General features: G+C 40.2%; 2 protein-coding genes across 4 annotated transcripts in view; both read right to left on the bottom strand.

Annotated features, from left to right (window-relative positions):
- The window catches only part of LOC6552973 (atrial natriuretic peptide receptor 1), a 31,226-nt gene extending 15,354 nt beyond the window's left edge, over positions 1–15,872 (bottom strand). The window contains exon 1 of one of the 3 annotated variants that reach the window (XM_026984049.1): positions 15,852–15,872. The gene's annotated coding sequence lies outside the window, so the exon portion shown is untranslated. Of the gene's footprint in view, positions 1–2,773; positions 2,845–15,840 lie in introns of those variants that run through there. The other 2 variants (XM_026984051.1, XM_026984050.1) reach the window with 2 other exon arrangements.
- A 593-nt stretch (positions 15,873–16,465) lies between these two features.
- Positions 16,466–23,406, bottom strand: LOC113563744 (atrial natriuretic peptide receptor 3). The gene is made up of 5 exons (XM_026975998.1): positions 23,012–23,406; positions 17,079–17,796; positions 16,789–16,972; positions 16,529–16,731; positions 16,466–16,470 (listed from the first exon to the last, which is right to left on the bottom strand). The coding sequence occupies exons 2-5, from the start codon at positions 17,617–17,619 to the stop codon at positions 16,466–16,468; spliced, it is 933 nt and encodes a 310-aa protein (XP_026831799.1). The 5' UTR covers positions 17,620–17,796; positions 23,012–23,406.
- Between the last annotated feature and the right edge of the window lie 291 nt (positions 23,407–23,697).

Genomic DNA, 23,697 nt, shown 5'->3' with positions numbered 1-23,697 from the left:
AGAGGGTTAAGAATAAATACATTATCATAATATTTGTCTGTAAAATATTAATTTTTTCGGTGTAGAACAGTCTTTCAATACCGTTAGACTCCCTAGGTCCCTGATTGAGTCGAATGATTTATGAGGTTTTAATCTGCAATTCGCCCATTTCATTGCCCGCAAGTCGCGATGGGTATCAGTCTTCTACCCAGCTGTTCCCGGCTTATGCTAATTCACTCATTTGTATCTCTCGCCTCTGACTAATGAAGTTCACGCTTTATTAATAGGTTGTTTAACTGGTCAACTGGGCAGCCAGTCAAACGTCACCTGTCGTTTTGTTGTGGCTATTTTTGGAGCGTAAACCCCACGTTTAGTGCCGTATTCCCCTTTGTCCCTTGGCATTTTTGCTGTCATCGCCTTGGTCATGTTGCTTAATTACTTGTTGGAGCTGAAACTATGCAAATACTTCGACACTGCTTTGCTTTCCATGTTAAAAAGCTGACAATTTGGAATCGTTTACTGTCGTTAAATCGGACATTTGGGTAATTAAAAAATTAGTTCGGAAAGTTATTTATGGATTATTTCTCGTATTCATATGGCTATATTCAAATATTCATTCATAAGATTTGATCAAATAAAACCAGTTTGTTGTTGACTTATATTAATTAACACAAATTAACACAAATAGGTTGCTAGGGTATTAATTAGTCGATTTGTATCTCAGCTTAATAGCCTTCTTCGCGGTCATTACTACTCTCTTTATTTGTTGACTAATATTTTTGTTTTGGTTTCTCGGTGGATTTTGCGCTGGCCAAGCGATTTGCTTGTTTTGGTTTGTTTTTTGGTGCGAGAAATATGAGCTGCATATTTTGCTAGTATTTTTTATTTTTAGCTCTACTTGAAGAAAATGAAAACACAATTGAACGTCGCGTAATATCCAAAGTTAGGTAATCGACGGCGTAATTGCTGTGGAATTGTTCTCAGGAATCTGGCAAAAGCACATAAGATTAATTAATAATTAGAAGATACTGTTCTAATAAGTGTAGATCGCTGGTTAATTACAAATAATTCCTCGAGAGTTATATCCATTCCAGCGATTACTGTACTCACATCACCGCTCTGTGATTATCAATCAACCGAATTAGCCATTTACATGTTTTGATTCACCTCACACACCTGAGACAGGTGACTGAGTGTCGCAGTAAAGTGACTGGGTGAGAATGAATTAAGTGCACTTTTCGTAGGCGTTTTAATTGCTCATTGTGAATGAGCAATGTGCCAGGTGGAAGTATTCCACTTACAGGAAACTCTATGCAAATATTTGCTTAGAACGTTTATTTGCACATCGCCCTCTTCATGCTGTGAAAATGCACGAAACGAAAAAACCAAAACAAAACGGTGTAAATGAAAACAAAATGTGAGCTATGCTGAATTTTCGAGTTAGATATCGAAAAGCATATAGTGGAAACCGGGCTTTTAACTGTTTCAGTTGAGATGCTCTTTTTAATAGAAATATACTCTGCAGATCCCGCGACTGTCAAGTGGGTTGTGTGAATTTGTTTAACTGTATTATTTATTAATACACACCTCAAATTTTAATAATGACCGTTATTAATTTTTTATATTATTATTATTATTATTTATTATACAAGTATTCTTTCTGCCCGAAATTTGTGAGCACCCTAAAAGCGTTTAAGCAAAAGCTATTCTCATTTATAAGTAGAATAAACCGTCGTAACTCCCCACAATTTGTGTAGCAAACCATTTGCGAATAGCAACATCAGCGGCAAAATATTTTGCAAATTGTATTTCAAGTTCAACACGTCTGTCAGCACCGCCGAGTTATCCGGGGGATGGCTCCCCTGCCCCAAAGGGGTCCATCCCCTTGGGATATGTTCACTCGCATCGGCAGCTTAAACCATTTTTGCACTTTGCGTGGTTCTTTTTAAATGCAATATTCCGGATTCTGTTCGTCCTATATATTTTAGCTGGTGATAGCAATTAAACGAATCGGAATCGAAAAACGACCCGAAAAATACATAAACCAAATAAAACATGCAGGTCGAAACACCCAACAAATTCTGTTTTGCAGTAGCAAACACGTTTGGCAACTGCGACTGGAGTTTATTAGGCAAAGTATTTTGTTTGCACAGTCGACAATTGCAAACATTAAGAAGGTGTCAAACAAATCAGGTGGAATTTAAATGGCCACAATTTGAATTCGTTTATAGTAGCCGTTCAAATGTAAGACCAATTAAATGCTATAACTCAATTCATTCAAAGAATAGTGCATTTTGCCATGGACAATTAAATTAGAACTTGGTGTATGGCTTGTTAGTGGCAAGCTTGTTCCATTAATCAACATTATTTGTTGGCACAGTAAACTGAAATTGTAAACAAATCCACAATGACAAACAAATGAATGCGAATTCCATAAATATTGGCAAAACAAACCCAACTAGAAGCAGAATGAATAGATTATGGTCAATTCCGAAGGTGCTTGTGAGCATTTCTGCTTAGTGATTAACATTAATATCGATGCGACCCATGTGTTAATTGTGAACATGGTGCGAGCACTTCAAATCACTTAGTCGCCGACCGGCGGACTGCCCACTATTTTCGATTTCAATTTCACTTTTTTTGAAATGATTATTTATATCTTGCTTTCTGCGGCTGCACATTTCCCAAGATCCAATTGTGCCTTCGTTATTTACTTTTAATTATGCGCTTTTTATCTTATCGCGTTGTTGTTATTTCTACAGCTGCTATCGAAAAGCCAAACCATTGAGCATACAGTGTAAAATAATTATGCACCCGAGAACAGCAAAGGTTGTGGAGCACTCAAAACACTGAGTATCTGCGAATTTTGAAAACCCGCCGCTTGCCACAGATTCTCCCGTCGAACTTTCGGTGCGTTCCGTGCGCAGTTTTCTGAGCGCTTCGCACACGCTCGACTCGCCAAACCGAACTGAACGCCCGCATCCGAATCCAAATCGGATTCGCAGGCGCTCGTCGGCGATTCCGCCGCTGAAGTCGGACGCAGCCGTCGGCGGTGGCGGTGACTGCGGCAGAACTGCGACCGCGGCAGCGACGTCGGCTGCTGCGTACCTGATCTGCTGCAGCTATATTAAAATAAAATAATTGTATCCGACTTCGAATTAAAGCCAATGGTTTAAGCGGCAAAAGTATAAATGTATCTTTATCAAAAAAAATATGGATTAGTATTTCAAAATATACTCCCGAATTTTATTGGCATATATAATATATATACATTATATATTATAAATATATCCTAATGAACAATTACTTAGGCAAACATTACATTTGTGAAATGCTTCTCAAATGTACTCCAGAGCACAGTAAAAAGCTGTTGCATCATAAATATTTATCCATCTTTAAAATGACAGCAGCTCGTAGCCGTTCCATGAAATATGTAGATACCATATAAAAGTAGCTAATTTTGCCTGTGACTTGTATTTTTCAACAATAGAGTAACACCATATTTCCCCATGAGCTTCTTCTCTTGGCCACTGTATTACTTTCCAAAATCAATTCATGGCTGTTTTCGATCGCAGATGAATAATAAATCATCATCAAGAACGAGTCTTGGGAGCAGGCATGTGTTCAACCTAAAAGCTGTTGGCTCTTCGCTCTTCGCTCAGAACTCAGAACTCTCGCCGGACTGCATACATATATTCCTGCCCGTTGTCCATTACATTCGCAAATCCAATTTGAATTTCAACTACGGACCAGGCAGGCACACTCGTCTGTGCTCCTGGTGTCCTTGGTCCCCGTCGTCTGTTCTGTTTTGGCTTAGATTACACAGGCATACATGGGATGGATAGATGGATAATACGCATACGCAGCGTGGTACGCATGAAGTGTTGGCCACCGGGTTACTCCGGTCGGCAGCTTTCATATTTCAGTTTTATCTCTGCTCTTCCACCTCCTTCACCTCCTTCAGTTTCTGGCACTTAAACTTAATAAATCACCGGGATGAGACAGAATTTTCGGAAGAGATGGGTGCGAATGAACTGCACTTGTTGCCCCATCATTTTATCTATAGCAGTGTGCATTTTTTGTGTGCGAGCTAGGGTTTACTTTTCCATAATTGTTTGCCATACATTCGAGTTAGTAGGGGCAGCAATTTTTGGGTTAAACCAGCTGCTACACGAGCTGAAGCTCGTAAAAAGGATTGCTTTGTGCATAACCAATGGTGGCACTCATCCTGTCAGTTGAAAGGACATAAATTAGATTCTTCCGGCCACGCATCAATTTCAATGCCGGTCGCTACTGCAATTTCCTCTTTAGGCTGTCAATCGGATGGTTTGTTGGCTGCTCGGAAAGATAAGCAGCTAACGACTATCAAAAGGAAATCATGTATTCTGATTCCCGATCGATGCCATTGATGGATGAGTAGGCGACTTAAGCCCGCTACGGCTTTTACTCACAATGCAATGCAGTTGCTCCTTTTGAAAATGGAAATTAAATTATATTCCTATTCATTTTTGCCCGCCACTCGGCGCCCATTTTTATATTCGACGAGGCTTTTACATTAACATTTCACTGACGCTGCGGACTGCAGACTGCTCGGCAATCCATATAAATTGTCAATAAAGCGCAAATGAGTCAAATGAAGTTGCATGGTAAAAATGTTAAGCATGCTTCTGTCCACTGCCGTCGAGTGTCTCTCTTCCTTCCGGCAAATGGAAATGGCTGCCGACGACAAAGAATGGATGGTAAAAAAAGGCTAGAGTCCAGCGTGAATGCCGTGAACAGAGGGCAAGCCGAAGAATGCCAATGTTGATTGCTCTGGACAAGGACACGACCGGAAAAAGAGCACAATGGATGGCTTAAGGACACTATTGCACTTCTGCCTGGCAGAATGTAAACATTGAAGGGAAATTGAATCGATTCTTTAAGCATTATTCTCATTGAAATTAATAAGTAAAGCGACTTAATGCCGCGCTGTATTCCTCTTCCTGCTTATTGCATTGCGTATACGCCGCGTTGCCACCATTCAATATGCGGCATGCCTGTAGCTCTGCTTAAATGCGCATGTGAGTGTGCGTCCGCGTGTCATTGTGTCTGGATGCCTTTGTGTGCGTGTGCGGAACGCTTCGAGCCATGACTGCAAATGAAAACAACAAACAAGTCCTGGAATGTCTATAACAATACCAAGTAAGAGCCCTGCTGGCTGAATATGCCATACCCTCACATTGCAAAATAATCCTGAAAATTTGTAGCCCTCGAAGGTATGCAATAAAAACAGTAGTAAATGGAGTTCTCTTTTAGAGAAAACGATGTTGATTAACATTGTTATATTTATATCTTTGGGAATTTGCGTTAAAACCTACAGAAACTTTTTTAATACGCGAATAGCAGGGTAAACGTCTTAACGACAAGTTTTATAACGCGCACGGGCGTTATGCCACACATTTTTGTGTCATAAGGCCCACTGGCGCTGTCACTTTTGAAAGTGTCATAAGTGCAGGCGGTTCTGTCATAGTTACTTGATTTAAGAATATATGGGCGTCACGACATTCGATTCGAAATATTGTAGTATTTAAAAAAACTGGCTTTTCTAATGTAAAATCATCGGTTCTGCAGTCCTTGTCTCCAGTCGACCCCCGTATGCGTATTCCCCACACTTTTCATTAAGTGCAATCAAAGGCATTCCACAGCAGAGGCAGCAGGACTTGGAAATCTCACAGTCAACTCTTTTACGAGTCGATGTCTAACACACATTTTATTGCAGTCCAAGTGGGTGGGTGTTGCTGTGTTTAGAGCAATTGTTCTACGGTTTCCGGCGGGTGTGTGAAATCCTGCATATGACAGACGAGACAGCCAGCTGATGTGACTATGTTTTACGGATTTAATTGTCTAAGCAATTAAATCGAGCCCAGGCGGGCACTTATATGTGCCAGCTCCCAGGTGGGATCTTCTGGCTTCCTTTGTTCAATTAGTATTATTAGAGTTTGACTAGTTCCCTAAACATTCGGTTACTGGGCCACGTAATTACGGCATACTTGAGCCTTTGAGCACTTAACGAGCTAGGACCTTATTGGATGGAAAGCGAAACAATGGAAGACATTTATAATTAATTCTATTTGCATGCTCGGGCTAAAGGTTGCGGCGTCCTTTACGCAAACTTTACAACAACTTTTCCGGGCACTAGCCCAGTGCAGTGGAGGGTGCGTGGTATCCAAACTTTGGCTCTGCAGGAGCTGGGTAAATTCGAAGGAAAAATTCAGCGCATCCTTAGGCGCAGTCATCCGGCACAAAAGTGAATTCTCTATCATTCTCTTCTCTCTGTCAGTTGATCCCTTTGGGTTTTCCGCTTTCACTAGTGGGTGTGACTATTTTCCGGCTTAGCCTTGTGTGTGCCAGTCCTATCAGCTTGTCTCTGTGGTTGGTGGCAGTTGCCACTGCGCCAACCGCATATCAGCATTGCAAACTATAGCCAGAATCCCCAAAATGGCTCAAAAATATGACTTTTCAATACTCTGCTGGGCTGGGAGAGGATCTACTTTCGTAATAGCTCTCGCGGTAATACAACAACTTTAAATAGCTAAAATTAAATACAAATATTTGCTTCATACTAGGACTTTAAAGAACAGTTTGTTCTAAACCGTTGCAATAAAATAAGTACAAAACGTAACCATGTCGTATTTAGCCGATACCCTGCAAGATGAAATGAACTGTGCGAACTTCGTAAGAGAAAACTCAATTTCACTGTAGTGAGTTCACACTTCGTTAGTTTTGGCCAAACTTGATTCTGGTCTCAGATGGGAGGGGTGAGCGATGGCCACATCTGTTGTCGGCATTATTACCCAGCTCAGCGCTGTTAATGATGCACTGCGGCTGGCTGACAGGCAGTTCGGCCATGACACTAACCACATAGTCACCTACTCCTTTCGGATGTGGCCATCCTCCCACTGAAGGGTGCTGGCAATTTATAGTTCGGCCACTTTAATGATTTCAACAGTACCGCAGTGCCCGGAGGAGCATGAAATTATTGAAAAAGTCATCTAGGTTACGGCAAAATAGAAGTTTTCTCGTTTCAGCCTGCCACAGGCAATTAATTAGTCGGACAAATTGAAAGAGGATACGAAAATGTTATATTTTCTAGTGGTTAAGCCTAAGAGCTATAATATTTCTGGGGAAAACGGAAAGACATTTTCAAGATTAAAATGGGATTTTTGTGCAATAAATTGCACATATTTTTGTCGCATACCAAGTGGTAATTCCGAAATTGAAACCTATCGTGCAACTGCTCTCGAATGTTTTAAAATTTAGTTTGCATTAAAAGTTCAACAAAAATGCATCGAAACAAATGTGTTTGACCTTGCAAAATTCTTTTTCGGTGCAAATTACATGCGGTATGCAAGGCGAGCAGAGAAAAAGTATGTTAAGCCGTTTTAATGATTGCCTGCATTTGCATTTCGTGGCTGTTTTTGATTGGTGAAATTTCCTAGAAAACAAAACGCAATTATATAATTTATGTGCAATATGCGGCTGATTCCGTTTTAATTTGCTAATTGGCATCCAACAATCAGGGATGCTCTGCATGTTTGGCTCCACCAATTTGTGAGTAACACGAATTTAACGAAAGTATTTACAATCAAGGGGATGGTGTGCAGACAACACTGATGAAATGGGTTAATATTATTTAATATGTAGGAAAAGCAGTGCAAAAATGCTGATAATTTTTAATTACTTGAGTACTTGAAAGATTAGTTGAAAACAGCTCAGTTACTTTTTATTCCATAAGCTCGTCTCATATTTCTATTAGCAGAGTTTGTTTTAGATTTCAACGTTTAATATTTGTTGGTTTTCTCTTCTAGAAAATCGGGCCAATACGGAAAGTCTTTGAATACCTGAATTTGTGTATGTGGCCACCCGCGACTGTCGGCCAAAATAACAAAAGCATAGCTTAAGGCTAAAATGAATTGGCCAAGCTGGTTTGAAATGTGATGCTCGACATTTCAATAATTGATTAAAGTGTGGGTTCATTTCGGTCATGAGGTCCTTGTTTGACATATTGATAGCCTTGTTTTTAGTAAATATTAGTTTATTTATAATTAAAGCATGCATTCGCTATGCATTCATTTCGTTGGTATATCAAATGTTGAAAACATAAAAAGTTTTTTAATTTCGCTGCAGTTGCTCGGGAAAATTAAAATATCTGCCTAACTTTTGTGATGAAATTGTTGAATTCAGCTACTGTTCCTTATTTGTTTTTTATACCCGTTACTCGTAGAGTAAAAGGGTATACTAGATTCGTTGGGAAATATGTATAGGTATGTATTTTTGGGCTATGACTATGACTTCCTCTTCTCAATTATTTATTATATTGACAGAATGTTTAGGATTCCAGTAGTAGCTAGAATCCAATAACTGTATAATAAAACATTCCATATATGTCACTTTGGTTAGTCGCCCACAATTTTTATTTCTATCAAAATGCTAAGCAAATTTTTAAATAAATACAAAATGTAATCTTTTAAATAATATACAAATATATAATATAGAGCCAGAGCTCAAAGACAAGTAAGGATTTAATTAAAACTACAACCAACAAAGCACTTTCCGTTCAACACTAAAAACTTTATTTAGGTGCTATCTACACTGGAGGAACACACAATCAGCATGTCCGGTGTGTTTTCCGAAAGCAAAGTAGTACAATTTGAATTTAATTCGGTGTCGTAAAAAATTATTAGAACTGTAGCCGGGCAACCTAATTTGCATACATGCATGGCAATCTGTTTGCCAAAAGTGGAGGATGTGGACGCGGAAGGGGCAGTCTATTGTGTTGCAAGTTAATGAGGTTTACAGTGCGCTCCTCGCTGAAATTGTGAGCGGTTGCATGCAGCTGGAACTTTTGTTGCCACAACATGGCAGCTCGGAGCACAAAGTAATTCATAACCGAGTCCCATTTTAAGGACGACAAATAAATAGTATAGTATGTGTATGCTTTTATTGGAGGAGTTTTCTTTAAGGATGCCGTTGCCATATGCACCAGCTGCCATAAAAAGTGTTCAGCATGCCAAAATTAAATAAATACGTGCAACTTTTCGCTGGCTTTAACCGGATATTCAGCTGCGAACATGGCTTTTCACTCAGCGATTCTAATTGTATGCATTAAAATGAAACTTTTTCCAATTTAACACCCCATCAAGTGGGTGGATGGGTGATAATAGTGGAGCTTTTATCTGACAGTTGCCACCTTGGCGTTTAATTTGCTCCCAAGCGTTAGTTCAGCTGGAACAAATTTGTTATTTCAGCGAGTTGAGCGGCGAAATTACTGGAGTAACTATAAGTTATAAGTAAAATTAGGTATGAAAATTGAAGCTGTCAATAAACTTCGTTTAACTTGCAAATTTTTCGGCAAATATTTGCAGGACTTAATCCCATTTTCCAGTCACCAAAGTGCTGGCAAACACAATTAGTTGAGTGCTCAGCATTCCTCAAAGATTTTCGCATTTTCCGTTGGCCAGAAGTTTGTGCCAAGAGCTTGTAAAGTTTCCGGCACACCATTTCTCAGATAAGAACTTATTTTAATGGTTTGATTGTTTCAAATTTTGAAGTGAATTTCATTTGATTATTGTTACTGGTCTCCCAGTCACGATTCTCGCTGCACAGATGAAAATACAATTTTCCGCTGACTGACAGCCGACAGCTTAGCATATGCAGACAGACAGTAGTCAAGCTCCGGTAGAAAGTTTTTTTTTTTTATAAATTTGGCATGTGAAATGGTGTGAAAATCCGTCGAAAAGTTATCAGCAAAACCGTTTCATTCTTTTTGCGCGTCATTATGAAATAATGGAAAGCTAGCACAGAAAGGTGCTAAATGGATAGCTCTCCAGTTTTCCCAAATTTAAGTTGAGTTTAACCAGACGGTTGAGTAATGCCCAAACAAGGGTGGGATTCAAGGAAGTGGCCACCGAAATAATAAATTACATTGAACGCAATTTTATTGCATACTTGCAGGGGCACTGCAAGATTTCCCCATAGGGTCTACAGTGGTGTACAAAATAATAGGATATGGCTTAGATGCAGATTGACCCTAGTATTATCACTACTCAAATAATAAAGGTAGGAAACAACTAGTTAAGCCGTTCCAACACAAGCGAAGTTCTTTGGGGAAAAATGATGTTGTTATTACAGGCATTTAAAAGTGCACTTTTATTTAATATGCCCTTAAGTGCTATTACTTTGAAACTTGCTGTACGTGTGTGCTGTTTTTATATAATTCCTCCTGGCCGGGGACTGCAAGCTGACGCCAAAGCCAAGTAAATAGAGGCAATGCAAAAGCGAGCAAGAGGCGCCCAGCGAATGGGAAGACGAGCGGCCGTGAAGAATGGAACCGGAAAAGCAACGCATTTCACGGCACTCTGGGTGGAAAAATGCATTTAAGTGGCATATAAATTTCCCGTTCACAGCGAACCGCAGACACTCAAAAGCCAGACTCAGACTGTGGCTTTGTAGTCTGAAAGTCTCTGGGCAGTGATAAGTGCCAGCTGAAACAATTCGTGAGCAATTCGATTGTGCAAATAAAGTCAGCGAGCGCGATATTTGAAATCCTTAAGATGAACAAGATGGCTGAGTATTGCCTTCATGACTGGCATTCTAATTGAGTTCGGCCATTGCGCGCCAAAAGTAATGAAGTGGCGATGAAGTCACTTTCTATGGTTTCCAAGCAGAAAAGGAAAACTGTGGGAGGACAGCCAAGAAAAGCGAGAAAACTGGTAAGACATCTGCGGCCGAACAGGCAATTAAAAAATAATTTGCATTAATCTTCTTGGGGAAATGCGAAGGGTTCTGTAAACGAGAAAACTTGGAATAAAGATAATTAAATCATGGTGTATAATTAGGATTTCCAGAACTTCTTATTACTACTGTTTCAAGTTTTCGAATTTTTATAAAGATGGACTGAACTAAAATATAAAATATGGAAAACTTCTATTTTATTTTCCAGTCCCTTTCAACTTGTAACCTAATAATACAGAAACCTTTTCTACGGTGCTTTTTTTATCGCTGGCAAACCACTTGGAAACTCAACTAATTCTTGACCCCACCTAGGCAAACACAATCGCGGCAAAAAGGCTTTTACGGTCAACGTCAAGTTGTGGCCACGTTTTTTCATGCATGACCACCGGCCCGCCTTCCTGCCACTCCTGCCAACTCGTTGTCCCGACTTCCGGAGGCGTCGTGCCTTGAAAAAAAGTGTAACGTGACGGACCGAAGGGATGGGATGGCAAGTGCATAAAGCACCGACAGATAGCTTCAATGGGACACCAAACCAGGACGGAGCCAGTGGCTCAGCGCCATCGATGATAGCGCACAGCCGGTAAACAAAACAAAAGAGCAAACGGATCGGAACGGAACGGACACTAAATAGGGTTAACAAGCGGCATAGAGGGGCGGGCAGACCTAAAATCGAAAGCTTGTTATTTTACTTAATTGCATGGCCAGGATGGCAATTTTCATATTTGTCTAGCGACAGCGAAACAAATAAAAAAAAACTAGAACATTTGGCTAATTCAGAGTGGTTTACTCTACTTTCTTGCCGAGTTGATCGATTATCTTGGAACCGTGCAGCCAAGCGATGGTTTAATGTTGGTTTTTCGCTCTTTTATTAAACTTTCAGCAAAATAGAATTTTCAAAGCAATATTGGATTGCCTTAATGGGAAGTTTTGGACTAGAGAAATGGAAAACTTTGCCGACCGACTGAGTTTGCCATATCCTGGACACTATTTTAAAATATCAATAAAATAAAACGTTTTTCGAGGTCCCTAGTCTATGGCCTCCGCTTCAATCATTTCCGTCAAATGATTCCCTGCACTTGGGGTATTTTGTATTTTTTCATTCGATTGCCGTACCCCCAACTAAACCAACGCGGCGTATGCGTAATCTCGAACAGCAACAATCGACAAATTGCAGAGCGGCAAACAGAAAATGCTCGCTACGTGACACGCAACTCTTTTTGTTTATTTACAGCTCAGTGCAATTTTCATTTGTCAAAGGAGCACATGCAGAGGGAAATTGCAGAGTGTCGGGGAAATGTGAAATGTGTTTACCCATGCCACATTAGCAGACAGCATTTAAGTGTTTTCCACCATTTTTTGCTGCTTCGCTATCCGTGAACCACAGTTCATGCTAAATTAATTGCATCGTTCGCTGATGGTTTTGCACCCGTTTTGATTTATTCATGATTATTGTGCACTTCATTAAAAAAGTGTTAGACTTTGCGGGGATTTCGCGTAATATTACACAACAATCTGTTTAATGTGCATTATGCATTTACGTGCTTAAATATTCAGTAGAGGGCAATTTTTAATTGTGCTCAGATGCTTGTGGTTTTTGGGGTTAACCACTAGATAGAGTACGGAACCCATAAAGAGAATGGCCGTCGCAGTCATAACAATAAAACTTTCGTTGCTCTGCGTTGTTCACTATCTGGCCCAGGCAGCAGTTAAATAAATTTATTTATAAACATTAGAAGTGCATGCAGATGCGGATAAAAACAAAATGCTTTGCTGCTTTCTGCGCCGACACATTGAATTGGATATCCTGTTTTGCAAAGGATACATGCGTTGTTTACGCTCCATTTTGGGGAAAAGATGTGCGAAACTCATTAAATCGCAAAAAGTTGAACTTCTGCCAATATATCAAAAGCTTCTAAATAAATCGTCGGCACGATTGACTTCCTTATAAGTAAGCCTAAGGCTTCAAATTTCGTTTATTGCCAGCAGGAAATACACAAAAAGTTCCCAACGAAAATTGCATCCAAAAGGCGCCATCAGCAGAAAAATACTTATTTATTTATTTTATTTATTTAATGTCCTCAAAGCATTTCCTCCATGGATTTCTTTGGCCCAGTTTTGTGTTCAAAGCAGATGGAAAATCGCCCACGCTTGATTTATGACAAAATGGAAACTTTGAGGTTTTCGTTTGCAACCATTGCGTAGTTTGCCTTAAAGCTTATTATTTAGCCTTTTCAAACATTAGCTCAACACTGAACTATGAATAGTTATGAAAAACCCACATAATTAAAACGTTTAAATCTGTTTAAAACCTGAAATCAAATCGAAGCAATTACTAAAGGTGCAAGCTAACAAGGAACTAGTTATTCTGTCGCAGTTTGATGAGCACGAGGCAGGCTTAGAGGGAAAGTATGGCCTTAGGTAACATCTTTGGAAGCTTTATTTTTTCAGATGTGGCAAGGCACTTTGCAAATGACAGCCATGTCGGCTCACGTGTTTACTCACAATCTGCCTAGGAAGTCTTGGGATTCTGTACGGCGCATTAGCCATATCCTTTTCAAAGGAAGCGTGTGTGCTGAAAACTCTGACAAGGTTTCCTGTTTCGCCCTTCAATTTCCCTTCTTAACCCTTATGTGCAAACATTTGTTTTACACTTTGTCTCCATGACTTTTTTCAACTACTATTTTTTTATAAGTTTCTCACTCTTTCTTTTTCGAAAGTTGAAGCCCCGCTAAAGCAAACTGCTTTAGATATTACCGATAAAGTTGTTTGGGGTTTCTGGGGAACTAATAAATAATTATTGGTTTATTTCGGCATGCTTTATAGAATAGAAGCCCGAGAAACTTATATGTGGATATGAAAGCTTAAAAATACATATGAATTTATTCAAAGGTGTCTAACAATTTGCGTAGGCCTTCATAATTTCTCTGCAGATACCAGGTGCGTTTTCAACTTTTCATCTTCTTCTCTAAGGAATTAATTCCAGCAGAATGGAATGGTTATTAGACTAATTGTTTCTGCAAGAATCCACGTTGACAACTTGGGTAAAAGTTTCGTGTCTTAAGTTGGGAAAAGTGGCAAATACGAGGGGCGAAAACAAACATCCAAACTGATTGTTGCTGCTAGAGGAAATCCCAATTTATCGGGTCAGTTGTCTCATTTCTCATTGCCTATATTTCAGTGTTTTACCATTCTGGTGCTGTTAACTGTTAACAGGTTTTGGCTTTTAGAGCAACTGCTGCGAACACGTGAGCATGGCTTAATAGGTGTGAGGTGTCTGTGTGTGGGTTAGCCTCACATGTACTCAACTTTTTGCGGCTGAGTGCCGTGCCCGTGTGTGCGTAAAGCCAAAAATGTCGAACAACTGGCAACAGCGGCAAAAAGTTTTTAATTCATCTGCAAGTCACACGTAAAACTGCATGAAAACTGGGAAAATGTTCAGTTTTTAAGCCATGCAAATTCTAATTGGGAACGGGTAATTTGATTGTTGTGTAAATGGAAATGCGCTTACGCATTAAATCTGGCGTTTTCATAATCCCAAATAGATTTCCATTTGAAATCGATTCTGTACTAATTCGATTTTCGTTTGGCCTGCCTTCTACGCTCAATCGCTCGTGTGATGGCTAATTGCCTGTGCACCTTGCAGCGGGCCCACCTCACACACCACCTCCTTCCTAGCCACATTTGCATGTGGAGCTTGGATCCATTGGGTTCCGCAGTGGCCACCTTGAAACGGGGCTACCCCGCGCTGGGAATGGCAATCAAAATTTTCCATCTGCCTGCCAATCCGTGTGATTTTGCATCAAGGTTACAGTCCCACTTTGTTTTCAATTCCTGCTTGCGAATAAATAAACGAATTTCCCGAAAAGCTCTCAAAAATGTACCTTTGTTATGATGTTTTGTTTAGATTTTGGGTGTATTGGTTATATTTTGTTCGTTATTAAAGGATAACATTGTTGAAGCACACTTTCGAAGCAGTTTTTGGCAAAATAAATTCCTCGAAATAACCACATTAATCGCTGGCTGTACTTCTTACTGCTGAAAATAACTGCCAGCATATGCAAATTTCGGAGCCTCTTGCTTCTGTTCTCTCAACTTTGTTAGTTCAATTTTGTAAGGTTGTGATGAAAGAGCCCTCTGCGTCGGTCGGATTAACAATAAAAATGGCAACTATAAAAGCCATGTCTCGACTGGGACTGCTTCCATTGGGACACAAAATTTGTGGAGCTAAATACAAGTTTTAAGCCAAAGAAATTGCGTGAAGTTTGATTTACGACCCCCATAATGTTGGTTTCTTCTCGCGTTGCCAGCGAATTTCCACACATTCTTGTGCAATGCTTTCGGGTCTAGAATCATTTTAATTGTTATTTTCTAGCTGCCTGTACTTGTATACATCTTGGCAGCAGCTGGGTCTACGGACATGTGCCAAGAGCCAACCGCCAAAAGCCAAGATGGAAGCAGCCTTAAATGGCAGTTAAGAGCCGCCGAAAAAGAAGACGTTCCCTGCATGGCAATGAGAGAAAAAGCCAAGAACATTTGGCTTATGGAAGAAGATATAAAGTTTTTTGAATGGAAAATGGAAGGGACGAGATTTAAAAAATATTGTTTCACTTGAAGTGTGCTGTCTTAAAAGCTTAACAAATATTTATGCGCACTAAAATTTTACAATATTATGCACTCAATACTTTGTATTACTGCTGTGATGATAAATAATTTCTTTTAGGGCAAAGTATGCAGAAACTGAATTCATATTTTTATATGCTCATAGTAGATATCAAATTTTAAGGGATCCTCCACACATCTAAGCCTTAATTTATGAATGCCATAAGAATCTCGTCTTGGACTAAATATACAAAAAAGACTAAAAAAAACTACACAGCGGAGGTGAAATTTCCCGTCCTCAGACCTTATCCCCACATAGTTCACACAATTGCCGATCATTTATCAAATGGTGCAGCTTTGGCTTGTCAGAAGGACCAACACTTGCCGTGCCATATGCATCAAATTATTCATTATATTGGTCTTATAATTTGATTTATTTGCACTCTCTGTATTTTTTTTTAATGGCTGTATAAATCCATAAATCATTACATTCACTTTACACTTTAAGTTCGAATAGTTTTGCGTAAATTTTATTCCACTTTCACTTTATTTGTCGATTTCCGTTTCCGGTTTCATCCGCCTTAGATGTTGTTCACTTAACGGTTTATCACCGGCTTCTGGCGCCTTTTCGCAATGGCCCGAGTGGATTTGCTTCGTTCTCGGTTCGAAGTCGAACATTCGAATTTGTGTGCAACCGGCATTTTGGCCAACAAACAGCTGACGTGCAAGCTGCACGTGGCACGGTCGCAAAGCTTTTTCAGCTTGTGGGCGGTGTGGACCGAATTGTTTATGCTTAAGCCGAGCGAGATGTGTCTTATACGTTTGTGAAAGAGTCATAGAGTAAAAATGTTTTGTTTAGTAATTAAATGTGTTCATATGGGAAGGGGTTTGAAGAATTGTTGGTGTATCTAATTAATCTGCTTTATCGACAACTTAATACTGAAAATTCTTAAAAGTTTAAAAATTTATAATAGAACAATAATGCAGATGATGAAATGCATTAATGCAACTGTTCCCATCTTAAGCTGCATAACGCATGGTTAACACTGCAAAAGCTACATTAGTAAATTGCACTTGCTGCTCGGTTGTTGTCTTGGCTAAGTCGTTGGTGAAACTACTCTGTTAACAGCACGCATGTTAAGTTAACAGCAAAACCCTCTGTTATTTGGGCACTCACTTGCATGTTTATTCCCAATTTCTCGGCGCATTTCCTCCGTACGATTTGTCAAGTTGGGCTCAAGTGGAAACTGGGCGAATGTCATGTTCTCGTTACGCATTTGTTTTCCTAAGGATTTCATCATGAGGAAGCAGGTGTGCATTCCGGCCACACTCCGCTGGCCATCCCGTTCATAGTAGAAGATGGAATGCGACCAGTTGTGTCTGCAGAAAGACTTAATAAGCTGGCAAGACTTAGGATGACAAATTTATGGCACTTACCGCTTCATCACGTTTATGGTCAGTTCGGAAATAGTCTCGAAACTGAGCATTCCGGTTCGCAATAGCATATAGAACTCGTCATTACAATCGGTTTTCTTTTGTTCAAAGTCGTAGGTGGAACCTCCGACTGATATGAGTGGGGTGCCCTGGCTATTGAAGTATTTGGTAATCCGGCTTACTGCAGCTGCATGGGATTAGCACACAAGGAAATTATTTATTTGAAAAATAAATCATTTTACAAAAACAAAAAATGGAAGAGTGGGAGGAAAATACCAGTTCCCTAAACTCACCCAAAGAGTAATCGCAGACGGGTCCGAAGATCACCTGGGCGCACTGTTTGATAATGCCATCCATGGCCTTAATCACGCCGAGGGAGGCATCGCACTTGGTGTCGTGGGCCAGCCACTCGAAATCGATGCGCGGAGGTATCAAGGACTTGGACCGGATCTGCTGCTCGGCCACTTTAAGAATTGGCAGGACCCGCGGCAGGGAGGCCTGGTACATATTATCATCTGGCAGCAGAACCAATGCCCGAATGGTGCAGTTCCTGCCCCTCGCATCGCAAATAGCCTCGCAATCGCGTGCTGGCTCCTCGCGACAATTGGCCACACAATCCTCTGGGCCAAAAACGAGGCCAAACAGGAAAAGCAGGAGGAGCATTGGGAACAGGCCAGCGCGTCTGCTAATTTGGATACTGTTGACAATTTCTCTTGGAACTGGTACTTCAATCAAATCGAGTGATGCGGGTCTGGGTCTGAGTCTGGGCCTGGCGCTTTCAGTGTCATTTTGTTTACCAATTTGTCTCTGTGAATTGGTTTGGCTAATTTGCATAGTCGCAGCACTTCTCTATTAGACAGCTGCTCGGTGATTGCGGTCTCTATATTTCTGCGCCCCTGTGTGTTTGCCGGAGAACTCTGGAGTAATTAAGTTGCTTTGATTGCGCGCATAATTGAGCCGAAGTTTGCCCGCTGCATGTTGCCTTTGCCGTCGAAGTGCCTTCAGCTGCTCCTGCGAATGGTGCGAATCAAGAAATTGAAGTCATTAGCAGTTCCCTCGCTTACTGCTCCTCAGGAATACATAAATTATTGAAGTTTTAATGCGCTGCCCTTGGGGGCAATGTGTATGTGCGACATGGAGAAATGAAACGGGCTTGTGCTTTAAAGGCCAATGAAGAGTGGTTGAAAAGAAAAAGAAGTTTGTAGGGGAATAGGTTTCCATGTGATGCACCTCAATATACCTCAATATGATATCTTTAAAATCAATTATTAGACAATTTACGCCTCTACAAAATCTTAAGATCCCCAGTTCTTGAAATAGAAGCTTCCAAGTCGTAAATTTATTTTTCACGCCAGTTATCACCGCCTCAATACGCCATTTAATGATACTTAGGAAATAACCAACTTTATCTTTCAGTGAACTGCATTACTTCCCAATGTCTCCAAAAGTAAACAGCACCTCATCGCGCGCTATGTATATATTACACATTTTTATTTACGATTCCCACCATAACAGTGCGCTAACAACATTATTTTGTTGAATGGAAGGTGGGTTTTATGGATCCCAGGTGCTGACTCACTGCTTCTGGTGCCCAATCATTTGCTCAATTCCCGTCGAAGCTGATGCATTAGATAGTGAGCACCACCTGTGTTGTTTATGGCAATTTTTCTGGATTGCTGTGAATTGCATTGGGCCACTTGATAAGGACCGAATGAAGGGTGCTCAGTGGAATATTCATGGAAATCTCTCACCAATTGGCCACTTGAAAGGCTTTAAAATCGCGGCGTCACAAAACATTCGTCTGCAATCTATTAAAACGTCATCAAGGTGGCAAACTAACCGAAAAACAAGCTACAAATACAAAAAATTAAAATAGACAAAAAAAAAAAAACGTGTCAAATGGTAGTCAACATGCTGCCAAGTCTAGTTAAACTTTCGGTGATTCCTAATCTAATCGCGACAAGCGGGGAACTAATGATTGCTGAGTATCGGAGCGGGTTGTTTTAGTTAGTCATGCGGATCCGAACAATTGCTAAACGTTAATAACTTTTCAGTTGAACTTTGCACTGGAAGATTGAGGTGCTTAACTCAGGTCATTTATTATTAAACTAATCTAAGGAGTCGATTACAGCAATTGGTTTTTAATTTATATGTGGTTAATTTTTAGCATATTTAAAAGTAATCATCTGGAATGAAAAAAAAAAATAGTTTTTGCTTAAGTGAGTGATTACGGGTATTTGTATATTAAAAGGACCACCAGAGGCAGTTTTCTATTTTCGTATTTCCCCCGGGGCCAGACAAGAACATTTTATCTTTTTTCCGAGAAAGCGCCGTGTGTAGGCCGAACTTGAGATTGCGTATACGCCCGATTGTTCTACTTCGATGGCGCGTGGAAAACCCCAGTGCGAATGGGGAGCGACCTGATGATGATGATGATGGAACGGGGAAGCCGCCGGGCCAATCGCTTTGCAACTCCAATCCAACATTCGCGGGCAATCGGAGCTGTCGGCAATTAATAAGAATTCATCACCCGGTCGATGACAATCCAGAAAATAGAATGCCAAATGCCAGCTAGATATGAGGACTCTGTGTGGGTCATGTGCCTGCTGCCAGCGATATCGGCGATCGGTGGATCGGATCGCTGAATCGAAGGAGCCCCATTTCATTGGCCCACCGACCGCACTACCAGTGCTATCCGACATCAATCATACTGAAGCCCTCTATTTGCATTGGCAGAAGGCCAGAAATAGAAGCCGGGTAAATCATTTTGCAGCGAATCAAAATAAATTTATTAACAAATTGGCATGAACATCATCGGCGCTCTTATCAGTTTGAGGCGCAGGTCTTCAGTCGAACGTCATTTTATTTATAGCTGCGTACTGACTGATTAGCAGCGTCGACCGCCGGGCGGGCGAATCAATCATGTCCCGACCGCGTAGCACCGCCGAACCTTTTGCCACTCACGGTGCTTTTAGACGCTTTGCTTTTGGCCCGGAGCCTGGCCAAATCGTAAGCCCATCGGGCGTGCTAAGCCCCGCACTCAGACACACATGGACGCCGTCCGTGTTGCCGTGTTTTTATTTATGCTTTTCCGTCTTCGCTTTATCAGGCACTCAAATGTGTAAAGCAAACAAGTCTAAATCGATGTGATTTTGGGTTTTGCATGCCCGCTGTAACTGTGAGCCGCAAAGCAAACTCGTTGACCACAAAAATTCTTCGCTGAACTTTTCAAATGCACACAGTGTTTAGGGGATTTGTTTATGTGGCGAGCCTTTTAATACTGAAGTTAAATATTCACAAATTTCTGGGCAATTATTTGAGGCATCTGTTCATACGCACTGTTTTATGTCAACATTTAAGGTATAAATATCGCAATGCTGTCAAGCTAGGCTTAAATTTTCTTAATTTTGTTCTCTTTATTCGTGTTAAGGATTTAAGGAAGTTCAGTTTAAAGACAGCTTGATTTATCTTACTCACATTAAGCCAAACTTGAGTTTACCAAGCAAAAAGATATTCACGTAAAGGGAAAGATAAAAAAGCTCTCTTCTACTATCTGAAATATGGTACAAAAATAATGTCAAAGTGTTTGCAAGTTTCGGATGGTTTATGGCATAATAATAATGTCAAAAAGTTTCCAAAATTTTGTACGAAGCTGTGCCAATTGAAATCGAATTTATTTCTCAAACCAAGACCTGAACTTAAACTTAAATTTCATTATTCAAGTTTTTCATGGTGCTAAAGGAAAACTTCTCAAGACAGTTAAATAGTGAAATTTGTAAAATCGCATTTAAGAAAATTTAAGTTTAATGTTAATAGCAAAACAATGTACACAAATTATTTTTACTTTGTTATGTCACTCGCGTTTTCACTCAGCCGTTAACCGAACGCAAGTTCTATTTATAACTGAAGCTCCTCAATGTCAACAATGATTAAGTGCAAATAGTAAACCATAAAAACTTGCACAGCGATTAGACCACTTCAATCTAAAGCTACTTCAAAAATTTTATGTTCAATAACAATCAGAGTATCGGTGTATTTTATTGCGAGTATATAACCTTTACCAAATAGACAAGGCGATCGAATGGAAATGAATCGCGAACGCCGTCGCAAGACAAACCGTCTACGATTGGGTATTTTAGGTCTATTTATAGGCATTTGTTTATTTTTAATGTGCAATCAAGACGCTTTTCTGCCGTCTGCCTGACCAGCTCGATAAGATTACGGAAAAGTCCATAATAAACAGATATTCCTACACGATATTCAGTGGGCGAATCCATTTGGGGACATCAGTTGCCAACCCCATTATAATATCTCTCGGTAGCCTCGCTTTTGAATTCGAAAATATAGATCGGTTTTAGATCTCCACCATTTGCATGAAACTTAAATGCCCATTTGTCATCAGCTAAATCGAAGGGCTTTAGCCATGCTAAATTTATATTATTTATGAATTTTTAATGCTGGCCTGATTTCGATTAAATTTAGACTGTCACACCGGTTAAGTGAGCAAGGTACAATTAAAAATAAATCCGAGTTCCAGGGATTTCGTGCATTTATCTGACCCCTGGCTTACAGTCTAGACAATAAATAAAGTAAATAAGCTTAAACTCTGACACCATCAATGTTTATGGCGAAATGCCCTAGGTTTTGTGTAAATATCCTTGCAGCCGCACAACGAACATGTGGTGGCATCCATGGCATGTGTGTTAAGTTACCTGCAATTAAATCGGTGCTTTAATGGATTTAATTAATTTTGAACGAATTTCAGAGCCGTGCCTAGAATGCCAGTACGCATCTGCGATTCGAGTATTTTATGGAACAACATCCCGTCAATTCTGGCTCCCACAAAGTTTGCTACTTTAAGGATAAGAAGTGAAACTCGGAACTAGCACTGAAAAACCAAAACACTGGGCGGCTTAGTTGAGTTTAAAAACTTCCCTCCTCAACTCATATCGTCGAAACTATTTGGAAACTAACGGAAACTAGTTCACAACTTTTGCAAAAAACAATCGCCAAAAGCATTTGGGCGGGGAAAGTTTGGTCTATTCTGTTAGCCTAACCCTTTTACAAAAACATGGTCATATTTCTTCGGGTGTTGGCTTACCAATTGATTAATGAATATTTACGTTATCGTGCGGCTATAGCAAATGCACATATGCCACACGGAGGTATGACCACTAGTTTTGGCCTTGCCCTCGCCAGTATTATGTATACGCAGTGTGGTGTTTGATTTACTAAGTGCTGCCTACTTTACAGCATCGCAGCATGACCATGCATGGGGTGCTTGGCAAATAGAGCTGGAAATATATGCTGCAAATGGCTTGCAAGTCAAGTTGCTGAAAGAAAAAGGCATTGGAAGGATACCAGTCGCAAAAATGTGTACAGCGAAAAGAGAACCGGATAATTGATATTTTCGTACAGCGAGAAAATGGGATTTTTACAGCGCTGACCATGACAATGAAAATGTCTTCTTGAATTTCTAGAGTTTCTCTAAAAGAAGGTCACGAAGTAGTTCGGCCAGAGTTTTATAAACTGCTTTAGTTTTATCGTTATGTCCTAATCTGTGTTGCTACTTACTCTTTCCAAATATCTAGCATAAGCTCACGGATATACGTTTTTAGTTATTTTTTGTATCATGCTATTAAAGGATTTTGAAGCTGACCCCTTTGTCTCTTAATCCAATCAGGTATTCATAGTTTCCATCGCATAACCTTAAAGTTAAGTATTATGCCCCAGGCAGTAAATTCCATTTTGTGCTGCTGCAGAAATCCCCATTCAGCGAAGCTGAAAAGAATCCGCTTCAATGATTTATGCAAATTCAATAATAACAGTATCAGATGTGTGGCACAAAGTCAATGTGGGCCCTCACCCCTTCCTGATTACCAAGGTACTTTGTCTAATGCCGCAGCCAGAGGGGAATTTACATCTAGGTATTTTATTTTAATTTCGCAACTAGGGGATAGAGACTTTGCAATATTTTCCCTGGGGACAAATGCTGTGTTGCAATCATTTGCTTTTATCATCACAAGATGAAGGGGGTGGCGGCGAGTGCGTATGGTGTGAGAAAGTGAATTTGCATGAAATATTGCTGATGGGCGTGTCTAATCCGGAGCAGCAGCCTCCTTCCTCAACAAAATGTTGGGTAAGAGCTTATAAAGACCTGTCGAACCTGAATGTCAGGAATGCTTGTGACATGCTTCAGAGGAAAGTATCCGAGCTGCCAGCTCACCTTTTTCTTTGTCGGAAAAATTTCAAACGTTTTAGATTATTTTCACAAATTATTCCCCTTTTATGCTTAAGAACTATTGAGGGATTTTCGGAGATCGTGCAATCAGTTTTGCCAGTACATTCACATTTATTTTATATGTTTACCAAGCGTAAACAAGTTTTGCACAACACAAAAACACACAATCACAGAGGCGCATGGAAAATATTATATTTTGCAGTCGACGGCAGGAGAATCCAAAAAATATATCACGATATATGTTATCGCGCGAGGTTTGCCCGTCAAAAAAAAATTTCTCGCCCACTACGGTGCGCGCGCGTTGCCGGAATTGAACTGAAATTCGCGGTCGCTTTGGTAAACTGTTCACTTTGTTATTTTTTGTTCTTGATTATTGGCCAAACTATGGAAAAGCTCGTCGAAGGCATTTTGGTGGAGCATTTCACCAACGCCTCGAACATTTCACCAATGATAAGAAGACAGTCCGATAACAGTCGTACATAACAGCGCCGCTGTTAGCTCAGCATGCTCTGTTATCTGAAGTCGAAGTCAATTGGCTGATAAATTGAAACTCTGCGCCATGAAACGCCCCCAAATAAAGTCTTTAAAATCTGGAAAATATACTCAAGCAAGCTTCTACTGTACACCTTCTTTCACCCATTTCGCAAAAGCACACTTCACAATTCCCTTGT

Source organism: Drosophila erecta, unplaced genomic scaffold (genome assembly GCF_003286155.1).
Source record: "Drosophila erecta strain 14021-0224.00,06,07 unplaced genomic scaffold, DereRS2 tig00000000-arrow-pilon, whole genome shotgun sequence".
Lineage (NCBI taxonomy): Eukaryota > Metazoa > Arthropoda > Insecta > Diptera > Drosophilidae > Drosophila > Drosophila erecta.
The sequence above is the reverse complement of the archived record's forward strand: the minus strand, read 5'-3'. Positions and strand labels throughout refer to the sequence as shown.